The following is a 16,877-nucleotide window of genomic DNA, read 5'->3' as shown; positions in this document are numbered from 1 at the left end:
TGAGCAAAGACTTGCAGTAAATGAGGGAGTTAGTCATGTGAATATCTCTGGGCAGAGTATTCCAGACTGAGAGAATACCAAGTTTTAGGGTCCTGAGGCACCAGTGTATCTGGCATGTCTGCAGAGCAGCAAAGAGATTAGTAGCTGGAGCAAAGTAAACAAAAGGGAAAGTTATAACAAGAGCAATGTCATGTAGTGTCATTCTTGTAGACAGTAATCAGGACTTTAGCTCAAGTGAAATAGAGGGACTTTAGAATGTTTTGAGCAGATGAATAACATTTGCTACTGGCTTTGACCAAGGTGATAGTGGGAGTGGTGAGAAATAGTTCGATTCTGGATATACTTTGAAGGTAAAGCAAATCAGATTTCTTGATGGATTGGAAATATGGCATGAGAGAAATAATGTAGTCAAGGAATTTTGGCATGAACAACTGGAAGGATGAAGTCACCATTAACTGAGATGCATGTGAAAGGGATCAAAAGTTCCATTTTGGTCCTGTTCAGTTTGAGATGTTAATTAGATATCCCAGTAGGAATATTGAACATAGACTTGGCTATCTGAGTCTGAGGTTTGGAAGTTAGGTCTGATCTAGAGAAAAAATGTGGAAGTCATTGACTCTTAGATGGTATTTAAAGCTGTAAAACCAAGGTAAGATCCCCTAGGTGATGGGTGAATATGCATCTAGAAGACTTAGGTTTGAGTCCTGGGGCACTTCAGTGTCAGGGGTAAAGGAGAAGAGGAGCAACCAGCAAAGGAAAGTGAGAAGGAGCAAGAACTGAAGAGAAGATCGGGGTATGTGCCTTGGAAGACAAGGAAGAAGAGGTAGTTAACTGTGTCAAAAGCTGGCAGTGAATCAAGTAAGATAAGGACTAAGAGTTAACCATTACATTTAGCAACAAGGCGGTCATTGGGAACCTTGAAAAGAGCGTTCTCAGTGGAGTGGGCATAAAAGAGAATGAGAGGAGGGGTGCCTGCGTGGCTCAGTCAGTTACGCGTCCTACTCTTGATTTCGGTTCAGATCATGATCTCATGGTTCGTGGATTCAAGCCCCACATTGGGCTCACACAGAGCCTTCTTGGGATTCTCTGTCTCCCTCTCTCTGCTTCTCACCCACTCACTCTCGCTCTCTCCCTTTCTCTCTCTCAAAATAATTTTTTTTTTTAAAAAAGAGAATGAAAGGAGAATAAGACAATGAAAACAGTTCTTTAGAAGGGTTTTATTACAAAGGGGAGTACTATCTAGCAGAGAGGTAGGGCCAAGAGAAGGTGTTTTTTGTTTTTTTTTTTAAATGGAAGAGGTAATAGCATAGCCTGTATTTCAGTGAGTTGATCTAATAGGAAAACAAGATTGCATAGGAGAAAAAGGAGAAATTTATTGGTGCTTTGTCCTTAAGTACATAAGAGGAGATGGCATATGTTGAACATATTGGAGGGTTGGCTTTTACAGGAGACAGTGTAACTGCAGATGCTGGTAGATAGGTAGATATTGTAATGAACTTTTAGAATTAGAATATGTGTCCAGAAGTGGATTTATACATTTTTTATATTTTTAATAAATATGACCAAATTGCCCTCTAGAATGATTACACTAATTTATGTTCCCAACAACTTGCTTATTTTCCTGCCCCCTCATCAACACTGCATTGTTTAATCTCTTTCAATCTGAAATGGAAAGACTATATTCCTTTCCACTCTTCATAGCTTCAATTCTGTCCCAAACCATTTATGTCCAGGGGCCTCGAAAGACAGAGTGGGTTGAGTGACCTAAAGTAAAGGAATGTCGGCAAGCTTGTGGTTCTCTTCCCATAACTGTTCTGATGATGAATGAAGACATTCAACCTATAGAGCTGTCAGCTAAATATCACCTTAAAATTTTAGAGATTAAGAGGGAAAAAGAAAACGTAAATCAATGTAAGGGATTGCTTTATAAGCCAGGAAATAACATTGTTCGTACTAACGGTTCTTCCTGGTACAAGATACTACTATAGTATTTTATCCCCTCAGCGTTCTTTTTTTAAGTATTCTTCTGAGGACACAGAGAACTGGTAGACTATAGAGCAAAGAACCACACTGTGACCCCATACAGCCAATTCTCTATTGAAGGAACAGAGGGAAGATGTTCCAAGACATAGCATTGACCTTACTTTGAATCGCATATTAGAAGGAAGTGTATTATGCTACACAGCCAGCTTCAGCTCCCCCTCTTTTCCCGGCCATAGCCCCCCATGTGTGAACTTACAAGCTACTAGACTTGAGAAAGAAATGAACCCACAGGAGTATGCATTGCCATATTTACATTTACTTAGCGAGCGCTGTGCCAGTTACTATGGTAAGCGCTTTACATATGCTGTCTCCTTTACTCCACATAAGAGCCTTGTGTGTTTTACGTACTTTAATTATCCTTATTTAATAAATGAGGAAACTGACTTACAGAGATTAACAATCTGCTCAGACACCGAGGTAGTAAGGAAAGAGGTAGGCTTCAACCCCAATCAGTATGAGTCAGAAGCCCACCCGGTTCATTACTCCCTTATGCACTGTATTTCTGTCTTCTGTTAGAATACTGTCTTTTATATAGTTCTCCACCGGAGACCTGTGAAAGAAGATCAGTCTTCTTTGGGTGTAGGAAGCCTCTTTTGAAGGAGACATTATAGAGTCAGTCACTCAGGGAAGAGGTGGGGTCTCAGAAGGAAGAAGAGTTAAAAAAAAAAAAAAAAAAAAAGACCTGAAAGTAGATCTCAGGTAAACAGAAGTGGAGATTTTGCATTTTTTAATGGATATCCTTCTCTGAACCTAGGTCTTGAGGATTGTCCAGAAGGGTACTTCTGAGTGCTGGAAGCTAACCCCAAAACAAAAACAAAAAGGTTTTCTCCAAAAGGGACAGAGAATAGAGGTTAAGAAAAGAGAACCCAAGCAATTAATATAAGCAAATGATAAGCTGAATTACCAGTATCTGGAGTCCTCTGTGCTTATTTTTCAGGTTTTTTTTTCCCCTTATCATTTAGTGAGATTTCCTGCTGCAGCATGCACAAGAGTGAGAATGGCAGTGCTGTGGCACCTGTGCCTCCCACTGGAAGTTCCCCCCACTATTGCCCTCGGCCAGGTTATCCATCAATTCCCAGCATTCTTGTCCGGAGCCCCAGAGAGGAGCCTCCACACCCCTCTCTCCCAGGCCTAACGTTAAGAATGTATGGTATCTCATTCCCCTGCCCCCAATTATGGCATTTTAAGCTTTTTTTTGGGGAGGGGGGTTGCAATCCAATTTCAGTAAGTACTGTTCAGTGACACATACTGAATAAAGCTGAGTCGGAGTGAGTAAATGACTTGGCCAAGCCTTCTCTTCCAGAGTCTTTCATAGCCACCACGGAATGCTGAGGTACCTGAGCACAGTGAGGTACAACTTTCTATTTCAAAAGTATTACTCGTTCTCCTTTTCAAAGGTCACAAGGCTACACTAATTAACTTGTTTAATTAAAATAAATTAACACAGATGTGTCTGACACAGGCCAAAAGACATGTATTTTAGGTTGCAACTTCAACACAGAGATGAAAGTTGTGATTCTAAATAAGTAATCCTTCTTGATGATAGGTTATCCAATCTTTAAATCAAAATTTTTGTACCATCACCGTTCTTGGTCTGCCCATTCCATCTTTGCTGTAGAATATAAGACCTTTACTTCTCCCATAAGGACATGAGCATAAAAAGACCCCAAAAGATGATCCAGTTTTCTCCCGTTGACCTGGGCCTTTCCAACAAACCCAAAATGTGTAGTCCACACATAACCCCCAGATTATCCTAGCTCCTTTCATCACATGTAAGCAGTGCTTCCCTTTTCCGAGGACAGAGAGGACAGGGGAATGTCTACCTTGGTTTATACTGAATTTGAGGCAAAGGTAAAAAGGCAGTGGTTGAGAACTGTCTTCTCCTGCAGCATCCTGCTTTTGCGGACCTCCATACCTGTGCGCATAATCTACCTAGCACACACTCCTCCCCCTCCAAGTCTTCCTGGAAAACCGGGCTTGATCCTTGAGAAATAGCCTGTTCTGTGAAGCCTTTCCCCACTGACCTCCTGGCCAAGCAGAGTCAGTCTCTTCTTCTGTTCCCCTAACATTTTAACCCAATCTCTCTGTGTTTGTCACATTGTATGAAATCATTGATTTATAAATCTATTTCTCCCACCAGACTGAACTTCTTCAGAATAGAGATTTTATTTCCTTTGTTTATCCCAGCACCTCACACATAATAGCTGTTAAGTAAATGCTGTCATATTGAGTTGAATCTTTATGGAACTTACTCTCTAAGTTAGGATGAGGTCATGAGAGAGGGTACGGGATTTGGTGTGGAGTAAATTCCAGGGTCTGTCTCACCCCTCTTACAGTACACACGTGGTTACTGTAATATACATATCAGTCAGGATTCAAACAGGGAAAAACAAGCACTATGACACTGACAGAACAGGGAACTTGTTTTATGAATCAGACTTTGTACAGTCTTGGGCAAAGATGGGAAAATAGGTCAAAGGGGGGAATTGAAAATTCAGAAGAAAAACCACTAATCAGTCCTCCTGAAACAATGGCCTGGGTGGACAAGTTGGAGCTTGCAGGGAATTCTAGCAGCTGGAAGTGTCACTTCCAGCTGCTAGAATGGAACCATGAAAGGATGTGGGGTCAGAGGGAACTGGTGTAGGGTAGAAGTCAATGGAAAACGGCTGCCTTTGCATAGCTGCCAGCCTGGAAGTCTGCTGCAGAGTAGTTGGTGATGGGCTTAGAGTCATTCGTCAGCAGGACTGGTGGTTCTAGACACAGAGGAGGAAAGAACACGGACAAACTGAAACCCAGCGGCATTTCTACTGTTTTTTCTCACTCTGGTCACAGTGACCTTCACAAAAGCGTGGCTGCTACTTCACTTCCACCTTACAAATCTCACACAAATTTCTCTCTTGCCCAATTCTAGCCCACAACCATAAAGGGAAATGCATTCTGGGAAAGTTAGTTCTTGTGTAGCCAAATTGGCACAGTACAAAGCCACAACAATGCACCTCTACATTTTGTAAGTTGAATTTAGTTTCAATTTTAGCAGTACTCACTTAAATAGGAAAACACAGAGCTAAGAAACATGTAGGACTTTATAGTTTTTTTAAAGGCATTCTTGGGTATTGCCTAAAAACATGCCTTACTAGCACACATTTCAGAAATAAATTGTTGGTTATAAATGCTAACCGGTATTAAAATTTTTAAGGTGATTATATAAACATTTCTTTATCTTTTGATGGACAACATAGAATTTAAGTACAGTTTTAAAAATCATCTCTTGAGATCTTCTGAAAAATGACGGAAGGAAAAAGGAAGTAACATTTGTTATGCACTGTGCCGAGGATTTCTTGTGCGTCTTATTTCATTTAATTCATATACCAAACCTGCGAGCCTCCTAAAAGTGAAGTAACTCAAGATCAAATTCATGTAAAACTGCTGGAATTTCATCCCAGAATTTAGCGTAACTTATATCTCAGCCTAGGCTTTTTCTCTTGACTTAGTTGGTTGTTTACTCCTACGTTTCTAATGTCTTGTTGAAGAGGAGATAACACATATATTAAAATATGTAAAGTGAACTAATCTTAAGAGTGCAACTCAATGAATTTTTCCATATCTACCTGCATATTCGTATAATCACCACCTAGATAAAAACATAAAACTTTGCCAGTACCCTTGATTGGTTTTCCTTGGGCCGTTTGTGCTTCCCAGGTAAACTGCCTTAAATATTTGCATTTTTCGTTACACGGATGGTGTAATTTTTGGAACAATGCTAGGAGGAGGTGAACATTAGCGGTGAAGTGAAAATGTTAAATAATGTGCCTTGAATTACATCTACTTATATCACTTTCTCTGTCTGCTTTTACCCTAAAACAGGTAATCAGATCCTGTCCCTTGGGAGCCTCTCAAAAGATCAGATTTATCCAATGAAACTCAAGGGCATCTCCATCTGCTATTCAGCTCTGAAATCTGCCTTGTGTGGAAATTATGTCAGCTTTGGCGTCTTCAAGTTGTATGGGGACAACCATTTTGACAATGTACTCCAGGCCTTTGTCAAAATGCTGCTGTCAGTGTCCCACAGTGACTTGCTAGTAAGCAATCGTGCATCACGGGAGTCTTTGTGTGAAATGTGAAGTAACACCACCACAGGCTTGGAATGGTTACAGTGAAGCCCAGGGAGTTAGAATAGCACCAGAACATTGTTATGTTTTAGGACAGCATCTTGATTTAACTCGCAGAATTTGAACAACTATAGTGGCTGTGTTTCTATAATTAAATGTGCAGTTTTGAAAACTGCAGCTACCACCGTCTGATGGATCGGTCCTCCAGAGTGCTCCAGGTTCTGCATCTAGAGAAAATGTCATCAGCAATTTCAACTGATTGCTTACAACTATACTCATAATTCAAAACAGGTCTGTCTCTTGGAGCAGAAATGCAGGATCGGCTGCAGGATCTTCTCCTTCCTTCTTCCTTCCTCCTCCTATGCCCTCTACTTCCCCTACTGTTTGGCTTTCCTTTGCATGAAAATTCTGGTGTGGCGGAAGGAGTGCTGAAATCAAAGTTGAGCGTGCGGGTGCATAGTCTCAACTCTGCCACTCACTAGTCATTTACCTTGAATAAATCACCTTCTCTATTTCTCCAGGCTTTAATTTCCTCACCTTTAAAATGAGTAAATTAAACAAAGTGATCTCCAGGTCCCTTTTCAACTCTACCGTCTAGTTTCTATGATCTATGTCAGTGGTTTTCAAACTTTGAGGCCCATCAGAATCACCTAGGGTGCTTGTTGGAAATTTAAATTTCCAGGCTCCTCCACTGAGCTGTGTCGTTATCACACTTTTTTTTTTAAACACCTCTGCATGATTGCACAAAAGCTAATATATGCCCAATGTGGCTGCAGTAATTACTTCAATAACAGCCAAATTCATGCTCAGGTGTAGTTCAGGCTTTACCACCTGCTCCCTGCCAAAGTTGCAGCTAAGATCTAAGGGGCCTTTGGTCAGCCTGAGTCATCCTGGACAAGAATGGACTAGTGGCACCCTCTTCCACCGTTCTAAGTCTTTATGGAACCACATCTCCAGCTAAAGTGGTTAAGCCTCAGTAGTAGAACAGAATGCTCATTGAAGGCTGCCTGTGTGACAGAAATTACAGACTAGAAACTTGACTCAGATCAACCATGCGTTAACAGACACCTCACTGAGAAGACACTTCACTATAGTTGAGGTCCACCAAAAAAACTGATTGTAGCTCCAGGAATTTTTCTCATCTTTTTTCTAACAGGCAATCAAATCTCTAATTCACTAATTCTCAAAATTGAGGATGCATAGGATTCCCTTTATGTATGTAAAATGCATGTTTTAGGACCTCATTCCAGAGCTTTTCATTTAGTGAGTCTGGAGTGGGGATCAGGAAACTGCATTTTTAGCAAGCACCCCATGTGATCTCATGGAGGTGGCCTTAATCTCACTTTAATAAATACTACTCTGGTTTATTTCTCTTATGAGTGTTGTGCTTCTTTGGTATTGGCTTGAGTTTCATTTGAAGTTTTCCAGGGATCTTTCTCATGCACTTATCTTTTGCTCATAGTATATAGCAAATATTAAGCCATTGACCAAATTATGATTTAATTAGATGGGCAGGCACTCTGTAAGTACAACAGACCATGATGCCAAATCCTATTATAACAGCAAAAGCTTTGTGTTAAAAAAAAAAAAAAAAAAGGCTGCCTTACCACTAGTAATAACTGTTCAGAGTTACAGTATCTCCATCCAGAAAATAATTGTCTTTTTTTTTTTCAATTTAAATTTCAGTTAACATGAAGTACAGTATTGGTTTCAGGAGTAGAATTCAGTGATTCATCACTTACATACAACAGCCAGTGCTCATCACTACAAGTGCCCTCCTTAATACCCATCACCCATTTAACCCATCCCCCCCACCCACCTCCTTCCATCAACCCTCAGTTTTTTCTGTCTCTCTTGTGGTTTGTTTCCCTCCCTTGTCTTTTTCCTCCACTTCCCATAGATTTATCTGCTTTGTTTCTTAAATTCCACATATGAGTGAAATCCTATGGTATTTGTCTTTCTCTGATGGACTTATTTCACTTAGCATGATACATTCTAGCTCCATCTACGCCGTTGCAGTTGGCAAGCTCTTATTCTTTTTGATGACTGAATAATATTCCAGTGTGTGTGTGTGTCTACGTACCACATCTTTATCCATTCATCAGTCAGTGGACATTTGGGCTCTCTCCATAGTTTTGCTATTGTTGATAATGCTTCTATAAACATTGAAGTACATGTACCCCTTCCAATCTGTATCTTTGTATCCTTTGGGTAAATACTGTATAGTGCAATTGCTGGATCGTAGGGTAACTCTATTTTTAGTTGTTTTTTTTAATATAAAATTTATTGTTAAATTAGTTTCCACACAACACCTAGTGTTCATCCCAACGGGTGCCCTCCTCAGTGCCCATCACCCACTTTCCCCTCCCTCCCACCCCCCCCATCAACCCTCAGTTTATTCTCAATTTTTAAGAGTATCTAATGGTTTGGCTCCCTCCCTCTCTAACTTTTTTTTTTTTTGAGGAAGAATTCAGTCTTCTAAATTCCATACTACAGAATTTTATTTGCATTTAAGTGTTATCCATGTAAGGTAAAATTGAGGATACTTTCTGTGCTGTGTCTTCAAATTAGGATTTCTAGAGATCAAGAGATTCCTATTAGAACCCCCTTAAATACCGAATTGAGAATCATGTGTTTGTCATTTGTTCCATGTATTTATTTTATATATTTATATTTAGGTAGGTTTATATTTTCTAATATTATAAATGGCAGTTTCCACTAGACCTTAACATGTCTTTTGCTTCCCAGTGGCTTGACACTTGGTATCTCTGTGTTTTAGCAATATCGGAAACTGAGCCAGTCTTACTATCCACTCCTGGAGTGTCTCACCCAGGACCACATGAGCTTCATCACCAACTTAGAGCCTCCTGTACTGCTGTATGTTCTCACATCTATCTCCGAGGGACTCACTACTCTTGGTAAGTATTGTGGAGAACATGATTTCCAGAGGAAAAACTTGATTGTGGTCTCTTAATGTATGTGCTTACTAAGATGATCATCCTACAGATAGGAAAAAATTATGTACCCAAACTAAGAGATTATTTCATAATTATTGCTTGCAAGTGAGAAAATGCCTTTTTGTATTTTGATGTACAGCTTAATTTTTAATCCGCTTAAAGGTATAATTTATACACATTGATTTTAAGTGAACAGTTAGTTGTTCAGTGACTATAACAAATATATATACACAGTCACGAACCATCACAACTGAGATATGGAACATTTTCTTCACCACAGAAAGCGCTCTAGTGCCCCCTTCTAATCAGTCCCTTCCCCTTCACCCCAGCCCCAAGGAACCACTGTCTACTTTCTTTCACTACAGTTTACCTTTACCAGAATTTCATCTAAGTGGAATCCTGTGATGTATATACCTTTCTCTTTCGTTTAGCATAACGCCTTTGAGATTCTTCCATGCTGTTTTGAAAGTCAGTTTATTCTTTTCTGTTGCTGAGTATTATTCCATTGTGTGGAATACTACAACTTATCTATTTATATATTCACCAGCTGATGGACTTTTGAGTTGTTTCCATTACTTGGTTGTTTTGTACAATGCTACTGTGAATGTACAAGTCTTTCTGTGGACAGGTAGTATTTCTCTTGGGGAAATAGCTAGGAGTGGGATTTTTGAGTTGTATGCTAAGTGTATTTTTAACATTATAAAAAAATTGTGACACTGTTTCCCAAAATGACTGTACCATTCTGCTCTCCCAGCAACGTTTGAGGGTTCCAGTTTCCCAGTAACCTCCCTAACACTTGGTATTGTCAGTCTTTTTAATCTTAGCCATCCTAGTGGGAGTTAAGAGGAATCTCATGATGTTTTTAATATTTCTTTAACTACTGAATAGTGATTTGAACATCTTTTCATGCTTATGGGCCGTTCACGTATCTTCTTAGTGAAGTATTTGTTTGAATCCTTTACCCATTTTTTTAAACTGGGTTATTTATCTTGTAAACATTTATTAAATATTCTGGATGCAGATCCTTTATCAGATATGTGTTTTGAAAATATTTTTTCAGGCTTGGCTTGTATTTTTATTTTCTAACAGTCTCATCTCATAAGAGCAAAGTTTTTTTGATCTTGAGGCAGTCCAATTTACTTATTTTTTCTCTTATGGTTCATGTCTTTTGGGTCCTATCCTAAGAAATCTTTGCTTAACCCAAGGCAAGACAGGTGGTTTTTATGTTTTCTTCAGAAGTTTTATAGTTTTTGATCTTATGTTTAGGTCTGTGAACCATTTCAACTAAACTTTTTGTATATAATATTATGTATGAGACAAAAGCTGTTTTTTAGCATACAGTTATTCAATTGTTCTAGCACCTTTTGTTGAAGAATGTTCTTTCCTTATTCAATTACTTTGTGCCAATTCTATACTGTTCTGATTCTTAACTTTTGTCCTAACTTTCTGGTACATGTTGAAATCAGAGAGTATAGCCCTCTAATTTTGTTTTTCTCTATTTTTTTAATGTTTATTTATATTGAGAGAGAGAGAGAGAGAGAGAGAGTGAGCGAGCACGGGGGAGAGAGAGAGCCAAAGAGAAAATCACAAGTAGGCACTCGGCTGTCAGTGCAGAGCCTGACATGGGACTAAATCCCACAAATTGTGAGATCATGACCTGAACTGAAATAAAGAGTCAGACACTTAACTGACTGAGCCACCCAGGTGCCTCTGTTTTTCTCTTTTAAAGTGGTCTTGACTATTCTGGGTCCTTTGTCTTTTTATATACACCTTAGTGTCAATTTGTCAGTTTCTCGTTAGAAAAAATAAATGAATAGGGGAATTTTCGTGGGGATTGCATTGAATCTCTAGCCCAATTTGGGGGCAGTTAACATATTAGCAATATTGAACTTTCAATTCCTGAAAATGGCATATCTGTCCATTTATTTAGGTCTTCCTTAATTTTTCTCAACAGCATTTTTGTAGCTTTAAATGTATGACTCTTGTACTTATTTTGTTATATTTATAACTACGTATTTTATGTTTTTATGCTATTGTACATGGTATTGAATTTTAATTTCCCATTGGTTTTGGCTACTGTGCAGAATTGCAGTTGATTTTTTTTGTATGTTCACCATATATCCTTCAACCTTACTAAACCCACCTATTAATTCTGGTAGTTTTTGTAGATGTCTTAAGATTTTCTGCATAGATGTACCTACAAATAAAGACAGTTTCATCTCTTCCTTTCCAGTCTCTATGGCTTTTTTTTCCTTGCCTTATCACACTGGCTAGGGTCCACAATACAATGTTGAGTAGAAGTAATGATAGCAAACATTTTTTTCCTTGTCTCCAAGGAAATGTCTCCATTCATTCTTTCACCATTCAGTCTAATGTTAGCCATAGGTTTTTATATAGATGCTCTTTTATCTTGTTGAAAAAATTCCCTTATTTGTGGTTTTCTGAGAGTATTATCATGAATGAATATTGAATTTTATCAAATTATTTATCTACATCTACTGAGATGATTATATGGCTTTGCTTTTTTAATACATTACATAATGTTAATCATCACATTGATGGGTATTTGAATGTAAAACCAACCTTGCATTCCACACTAGGTTGTAACACATCCTTCTTATATGGTATTGAAATCGACCTTCTAAAATTTTGATACAGATTTTTCACATCTATGTTCGTGACAGATATTGATGTGTTCTCAGTAGTTTTTCTATAGTTCTTCTTCCATATCTTGTACTCTTTGTTCTTCTGTATCTTTGCCTTGTTTTAGTGTCAGTCTAATGCCATCATAAAATGACTCGAGGATTGTTTCCACCTCTCCTATTTTCTTAAAAAGTTTGTGGAGAATTGTTACTAGTTCTTACTTAAATGGTTATTAGATCTCCTTAGTGAGGCCTTTAAGCCTAGATTTTTTATTGTTGTTAGTAAGTTTTTTTAACTACAAATTAAATTTTTTCATGGATACAGGACTATTCCACTTATTTATTAGATCTGGCATAGCATTTGGTAGTTTGTATCTTCAAAAGAATTTCTCCATTTCATCTGAAGTTCATCTGACATTGACATAAAATTGTTCATAATATCCCATTGTTATACAATATGATTTGAGCAAGGTCTGTAGTGATTCCCCTCTTCCATCCCTGAAATTGGCAATTTGTGTCTTCTCTCTCTTTTTTTTCTCATTCTGGCTCTAGATTGATCAGTTTTATTGCACAGAACCAGCTTTCAGTTTTCATTGAATTCTCTTTTATTTTTCCATCTTTTATTTCATTAATTTCATATATGGCCTGTATTATTTCCCTCCTTTAGTTTACTTTGCTTTTTCTTTTCTTAATTTTGTCAAGTAGGTACTTAGATAACTGATTTTAGACCTTTCCTCTTTGCTAATATACACATTTAATGCTTTCATCTAAGCACTGCTATAGCTATTCCTCACAAAAATTTTATATATTTTGAGATTTTTTTTCTATTCAGTTCAAAAATATTTTCTAATTGTCCTGCTGAATTCTTCTTTTATCAGTGGATTGTTACTTAGAGGCACAGGGTTTTTAATTTCTGTATATTCACAGGTGTTCCTGATATCTGTTATTGATTCTAGTTTAATTCCATTGTGGTCATAGGAAATACTCAGTAATTTTTATAATCTTTATATTTATTGCATCCTTTTTATGTTCAAAATACGATGAATGTGCCATGGGCACTTGAAATGACTGTGCATTCCACTGTTGTTGGGAAGAATGTTCTATGGTGGTCTAATTGTTCAGATTTTCTATATTATTACCGGTTGTTTGTTTTCTACTTATTCTGTGAACCACCAAGAGAGAAGTGCTGAAGTCTGACTATATAGATTTTTCCATTTCTCCTTTCAGTTCTATCAGTTTTTATATAAAGTATTTCAAAGCTTTGTTACTAGATACATAAATATTTAGGATTGTTATGTTCCTTTGGTCAATTTTCCCCTTTATCATTATGAAATGACCTTCTTTATCTCTTGCAATACTCTTTCTTTTTTTTTTTAATACTCTTTCTTCTGAAATCCACTTTGTCTGATATTACTAGCCTCTCCAGCTTTCTTTTGATTAGGTTGCCTCTTTTTCTATAATTTCCCTTTTAATCTTTCTGTGTCTTTATATTTAAAGTTGGTTTCTTGTAGACAGCAGGTATTTTCTGTTGCTATTATAGCAAATTTGTACAAGCTTGGTGGCTTAAACTAATGTACATTTATTATCTTATGGTTCTTTAGATCATAAATGTGACATGGGTCTCACTGGGCTATAAAATGAAAGTGTCAGCAGAGCTGTGTTCCTTTCTAGGACCAAATCCATTTCCTTGCCTGTTCCAGTTTCTAGAGACCACCTAAATTCCTTGGCTCATGGCCCCCCTTCATCTTCAACACCAGCAAGATTGCATCTGTAACCATTCTTCTATAGATACATCTCCCTCTAAGTCTGACCTCTCCTGCTTCTCTCTTTTACTTTTAAGGACCTTTGGGATTACATTGGGCCTACCCAGATAATCCAAAATAATCTCCCTATGTTTCGCTCAACTAATTAGCAATCTTAGTCCACCTGCAGTCTTATTTATTCTTTGCTGTATAATCTAACACATTCACAGGTTCTGGGAATTAGCACATGAACATATTTGCCAAACACACAGCTTATAGGTGGGTCATATTTTTATATCAAATCTCACTGTCTCTGCCTTCTAATTAGTGTTTCAACCATTTATATTTAATGTAAGTACCAGTGTATTTGAGTTTAAATCTATAATATTGCTACTTGTTTTCTTTTTATTTTGTCTGAACTTTGTTTCTTTTTTCTTTTTTTCCTGCCTTCTTTTGGTTAGGATTAATTACATCTTTCTTATGAATCCATTTTATATCCCCTATGAGTTTATTAGCCAGACTTTTTTATTTTTAGTGGTACTCTAGGGTTTATAATCTACACCTTCAAATAATATCAGCACAGTTTGCCTTCAAATAATCACAGTCTACCTCTTTCCCTCTATCTCCATTCCTTCTGGAACTACACATGTGTTATATATCTCTGTTATTATTCGAAGACTGGATGGGAAGGACTCCTTTACAGATCTCCAGAACTGTCTCTTTGTATAGCTCCCACTCCCTGAAACTCTGTCCCATGAGTTCTAGCTGCCTCAATCTCCCCAAATTCAAACTGTTTCTCTTCGACTCAGTGAGACTGCTTAGCTCCGTTTGGGTTCCCCCTTCCTGGTCTGTAGCCTGGAAACTACTTGGGGCAATAAGCTTGAGCAATCACATCATTTGTTTCCCTCCTCTCTGGTTTAATAGCCCTGTACTGCTTGTTGTGCAATAATTGAAAAATGTTGTTTCATATTTTTGTCCTGTTTTCTAGTTGTTTATGGCAGAAGGAAAAATTCTCATAGCAGTTAATCCTTCAAGGACAGAAACTGAAGCCTTGTCTTTTCTTATTACAGTTTGGCTTGACATTCTTTTAACTCACATCATAGTAATACTTGAAGATTTTAAATTAGTTGCAGGCGGCTATATTGCTCTCAAAGTGTGGTCTCAGGCCTGGAATCTGCATTTCAACAAGGCTCTCAAGGGAGTCTTGATGAAGTGGCATTAGGGAGGGAGTACTGAGCTTGGATGTAAGTCCTGGTGCTACCACTTATTAAGTGTATGTTTATGGACATGTACTCTGTTCCTGATGCTGTCATAGGTGTTTTCAGGTGGGTACTTCAGCATTGTCATTCTCAGAACCACTGTGCCTACCAAAACTGGGTTACATACTCTGTGTGTCCTTATTTCCTACCTGACTGCAGTTTTCTGAAGGACAGAAACAGTGTCTTGAGGCAACACTTTATTCCCAGTGCCTAGCACATAGTAAGTGCTCAGTAAATATTTATTGATTAAGTTAATTGAGTAATGTTATTTTCATTATATTTCATTATACAGATGAGTAAGCTGTGGCTCAGGGAGGTCAAACAACTTGCAGAAGGTCACACAACCAATAAGTGCCTGATCTAGGAGTCTTTCTGACTCGAAAACCCATTCCTCTTCGCCTCACCACCCTGCCCTAGATCTATCTAATCTTCAAGAAAAAGGACTATCAAAAGTACCCACTTGGGTTTCTCTTTTTCCAACAATAATAGATCTGCAAAGAGGCATTTATAGTTATCGTTTGGGTTACAAGCAGGCTTCAGTTCTACTTTAGCCTCTGGAAAAACTGAGACGGAAGCACAAAAAAAAAAAAATTGAATCAGTGATAGGGTAGTAACTCACCTAATATGCTTAACATGATATTAACAATTTTTGGTTATCCTCATTCATCAGCATTTTTAGTTTCAGGCAAGCTGTAATGTGGGGAAAGAGAAAGGTGAATGAGAAAAGTGACTATATTTTCTTTTTATTTTTTTTAAGTTTATTTTAAGAGAGACAGAGATGGCGTGAGTAGGGGAGAGGGAGAGAGAGAAGAAGCCTGACCCAGGGCTCGCAGTCACAAAATGTGAGATCATGACCTGAGCTGAAACCAAGAGTCAGATGCTTAACCAAATGAGCCACCCAGGTGCCCCTATTTTCTATCTTTTTATTACCCAGCCACCATCACCCCCCACCACACTCTTACATATAGAAACCATTCTCTTACATATAGAGACCAAGTGCAGAACTTACAAAAAGCTGCTCTTAATAATAGTGACACTCAAGTCATTCATTCAGTAAGTACCAATTATGCACATACTATGTACTTGGCAGTACTAAAGGGAACAAAACAGAGAAGGTCCCTGCTGATGTGAAGCTTTTACTCTAGAGGGAAAAGATAAACAATAAATAAATGACCACACACACACACACACACACAAACACGCACGCGCACACACACACACAAGAAAAAGTCAAGTCATTGCAAGTGCTAAACAAAGACTTAAAATGGGATAATGACTGGAGAATGATCAAATGTGGCTTCTTTAGAAGTGATCAGGGAAGGCCTCTGAAGATTAGCTGGGGCAGCAGTGAGGGTCATTCCAGGAAGTAAAAGATAGCACAAAAGGCAAAAACAAATTGTGAGGGCAAGTGAAAATTTGAACCAACTGGAAGCCACCAGACCTTTCCTCATCAAGGCCACTGTTAATAAAATGTTCATTATGAATAGAATATGTTGTTATTTTGAACACATTCTTGAATTAGATTAAGTGGTATGAATATAACATGGAAACAAGACATTCAGGAAATATTTAGAAACTTAGAGACCTTGTACACTAGTTTCTCCCACCAAAAACATGCTAAAAGTAGAAGACAGCTAGCTATGAGTTTGCCAAACAAAATGATGGGCTTTGTATTTAAGGGACTGAAACCGCCAGGAAGACAGATGGAAAGTGAAAAGGGGGAAGCCTACTGTGTGTTGAGCACTATGTTAATCTTTACACACTTTACTAATTTCTCACAAGACCTTGCAAAGTAGGTGGTATTGAGCACATTTTACAGAGTTGCAAATTAAAGCTCCATGAAGTTAAACATCTAGAAAATACAGATTCAAATCCAGAGCCACCTATTTCCAAAACTGCGCACCACCCAGACAGGCCTTTCATTTCTGAAATTGCCTTTCACACTGAATTTTTCTAAGACCTCCTTCCTCTCTTCTGCCATGGTGAGAAATTTTGAGCCAAAGCCAAATTTTAGCTCAGCCCCATTATTATTCTCCTGACTCAGTCAAGCAACTCTTTCCTATACAGTTAACTTTTCAGAACAGTTTTCCATGATGGGTCCTAGTGAACAGGAGGCTTATTAATG

At 38.1% G+C, this 16,877-nt stretch overlaps 1 protein-coding gene across 1 annotated transcript in view; it reads left to right on the top strand.

Annotated features, from left to right (window-relative positions):
* Window positions 1-16,877, top strand: part of RANBP17 (RAN binding protein 17) — a 322,388-nt gene that overhangs the window by 271,845 nt on the left and 33,666 nt on the right. The window contains exons 23-24 of the mRNA XM_047076735.1: window positions 5,908-6,122; window positions 8,932-9,070. Coding sequence (XP_046932691.1) covers window positions 5,908-6,122; window positions 8,932-9,070 — 354 coding nt within the window. The remainder of the gene's footprint in view (window positions 1-5,907; window positions 6,123-8,931; window positions 9,071-16,877) is intronic.

The sequence above is a fragment of the Lynx rufus genome, unplaced genomic scaffold (genome assembly GCF_022079265.1).
Source record: "Lynx rufus isolate CCGP_SWC_20201006 ecotype Redwood Valley unplaced genomic scaffold, mLynRuf1.p SCAF_1, whole genome shotgun sequence".
Taxonomy (NCBI): Eukaryota; Metazoa; Chordata; class Mammalia; order Carnivora; family Felidae; genus Lynx; species Lynx rufus.
This window is presented reverse-complemented; position numbering and strand designations above follow the sequence as displayed.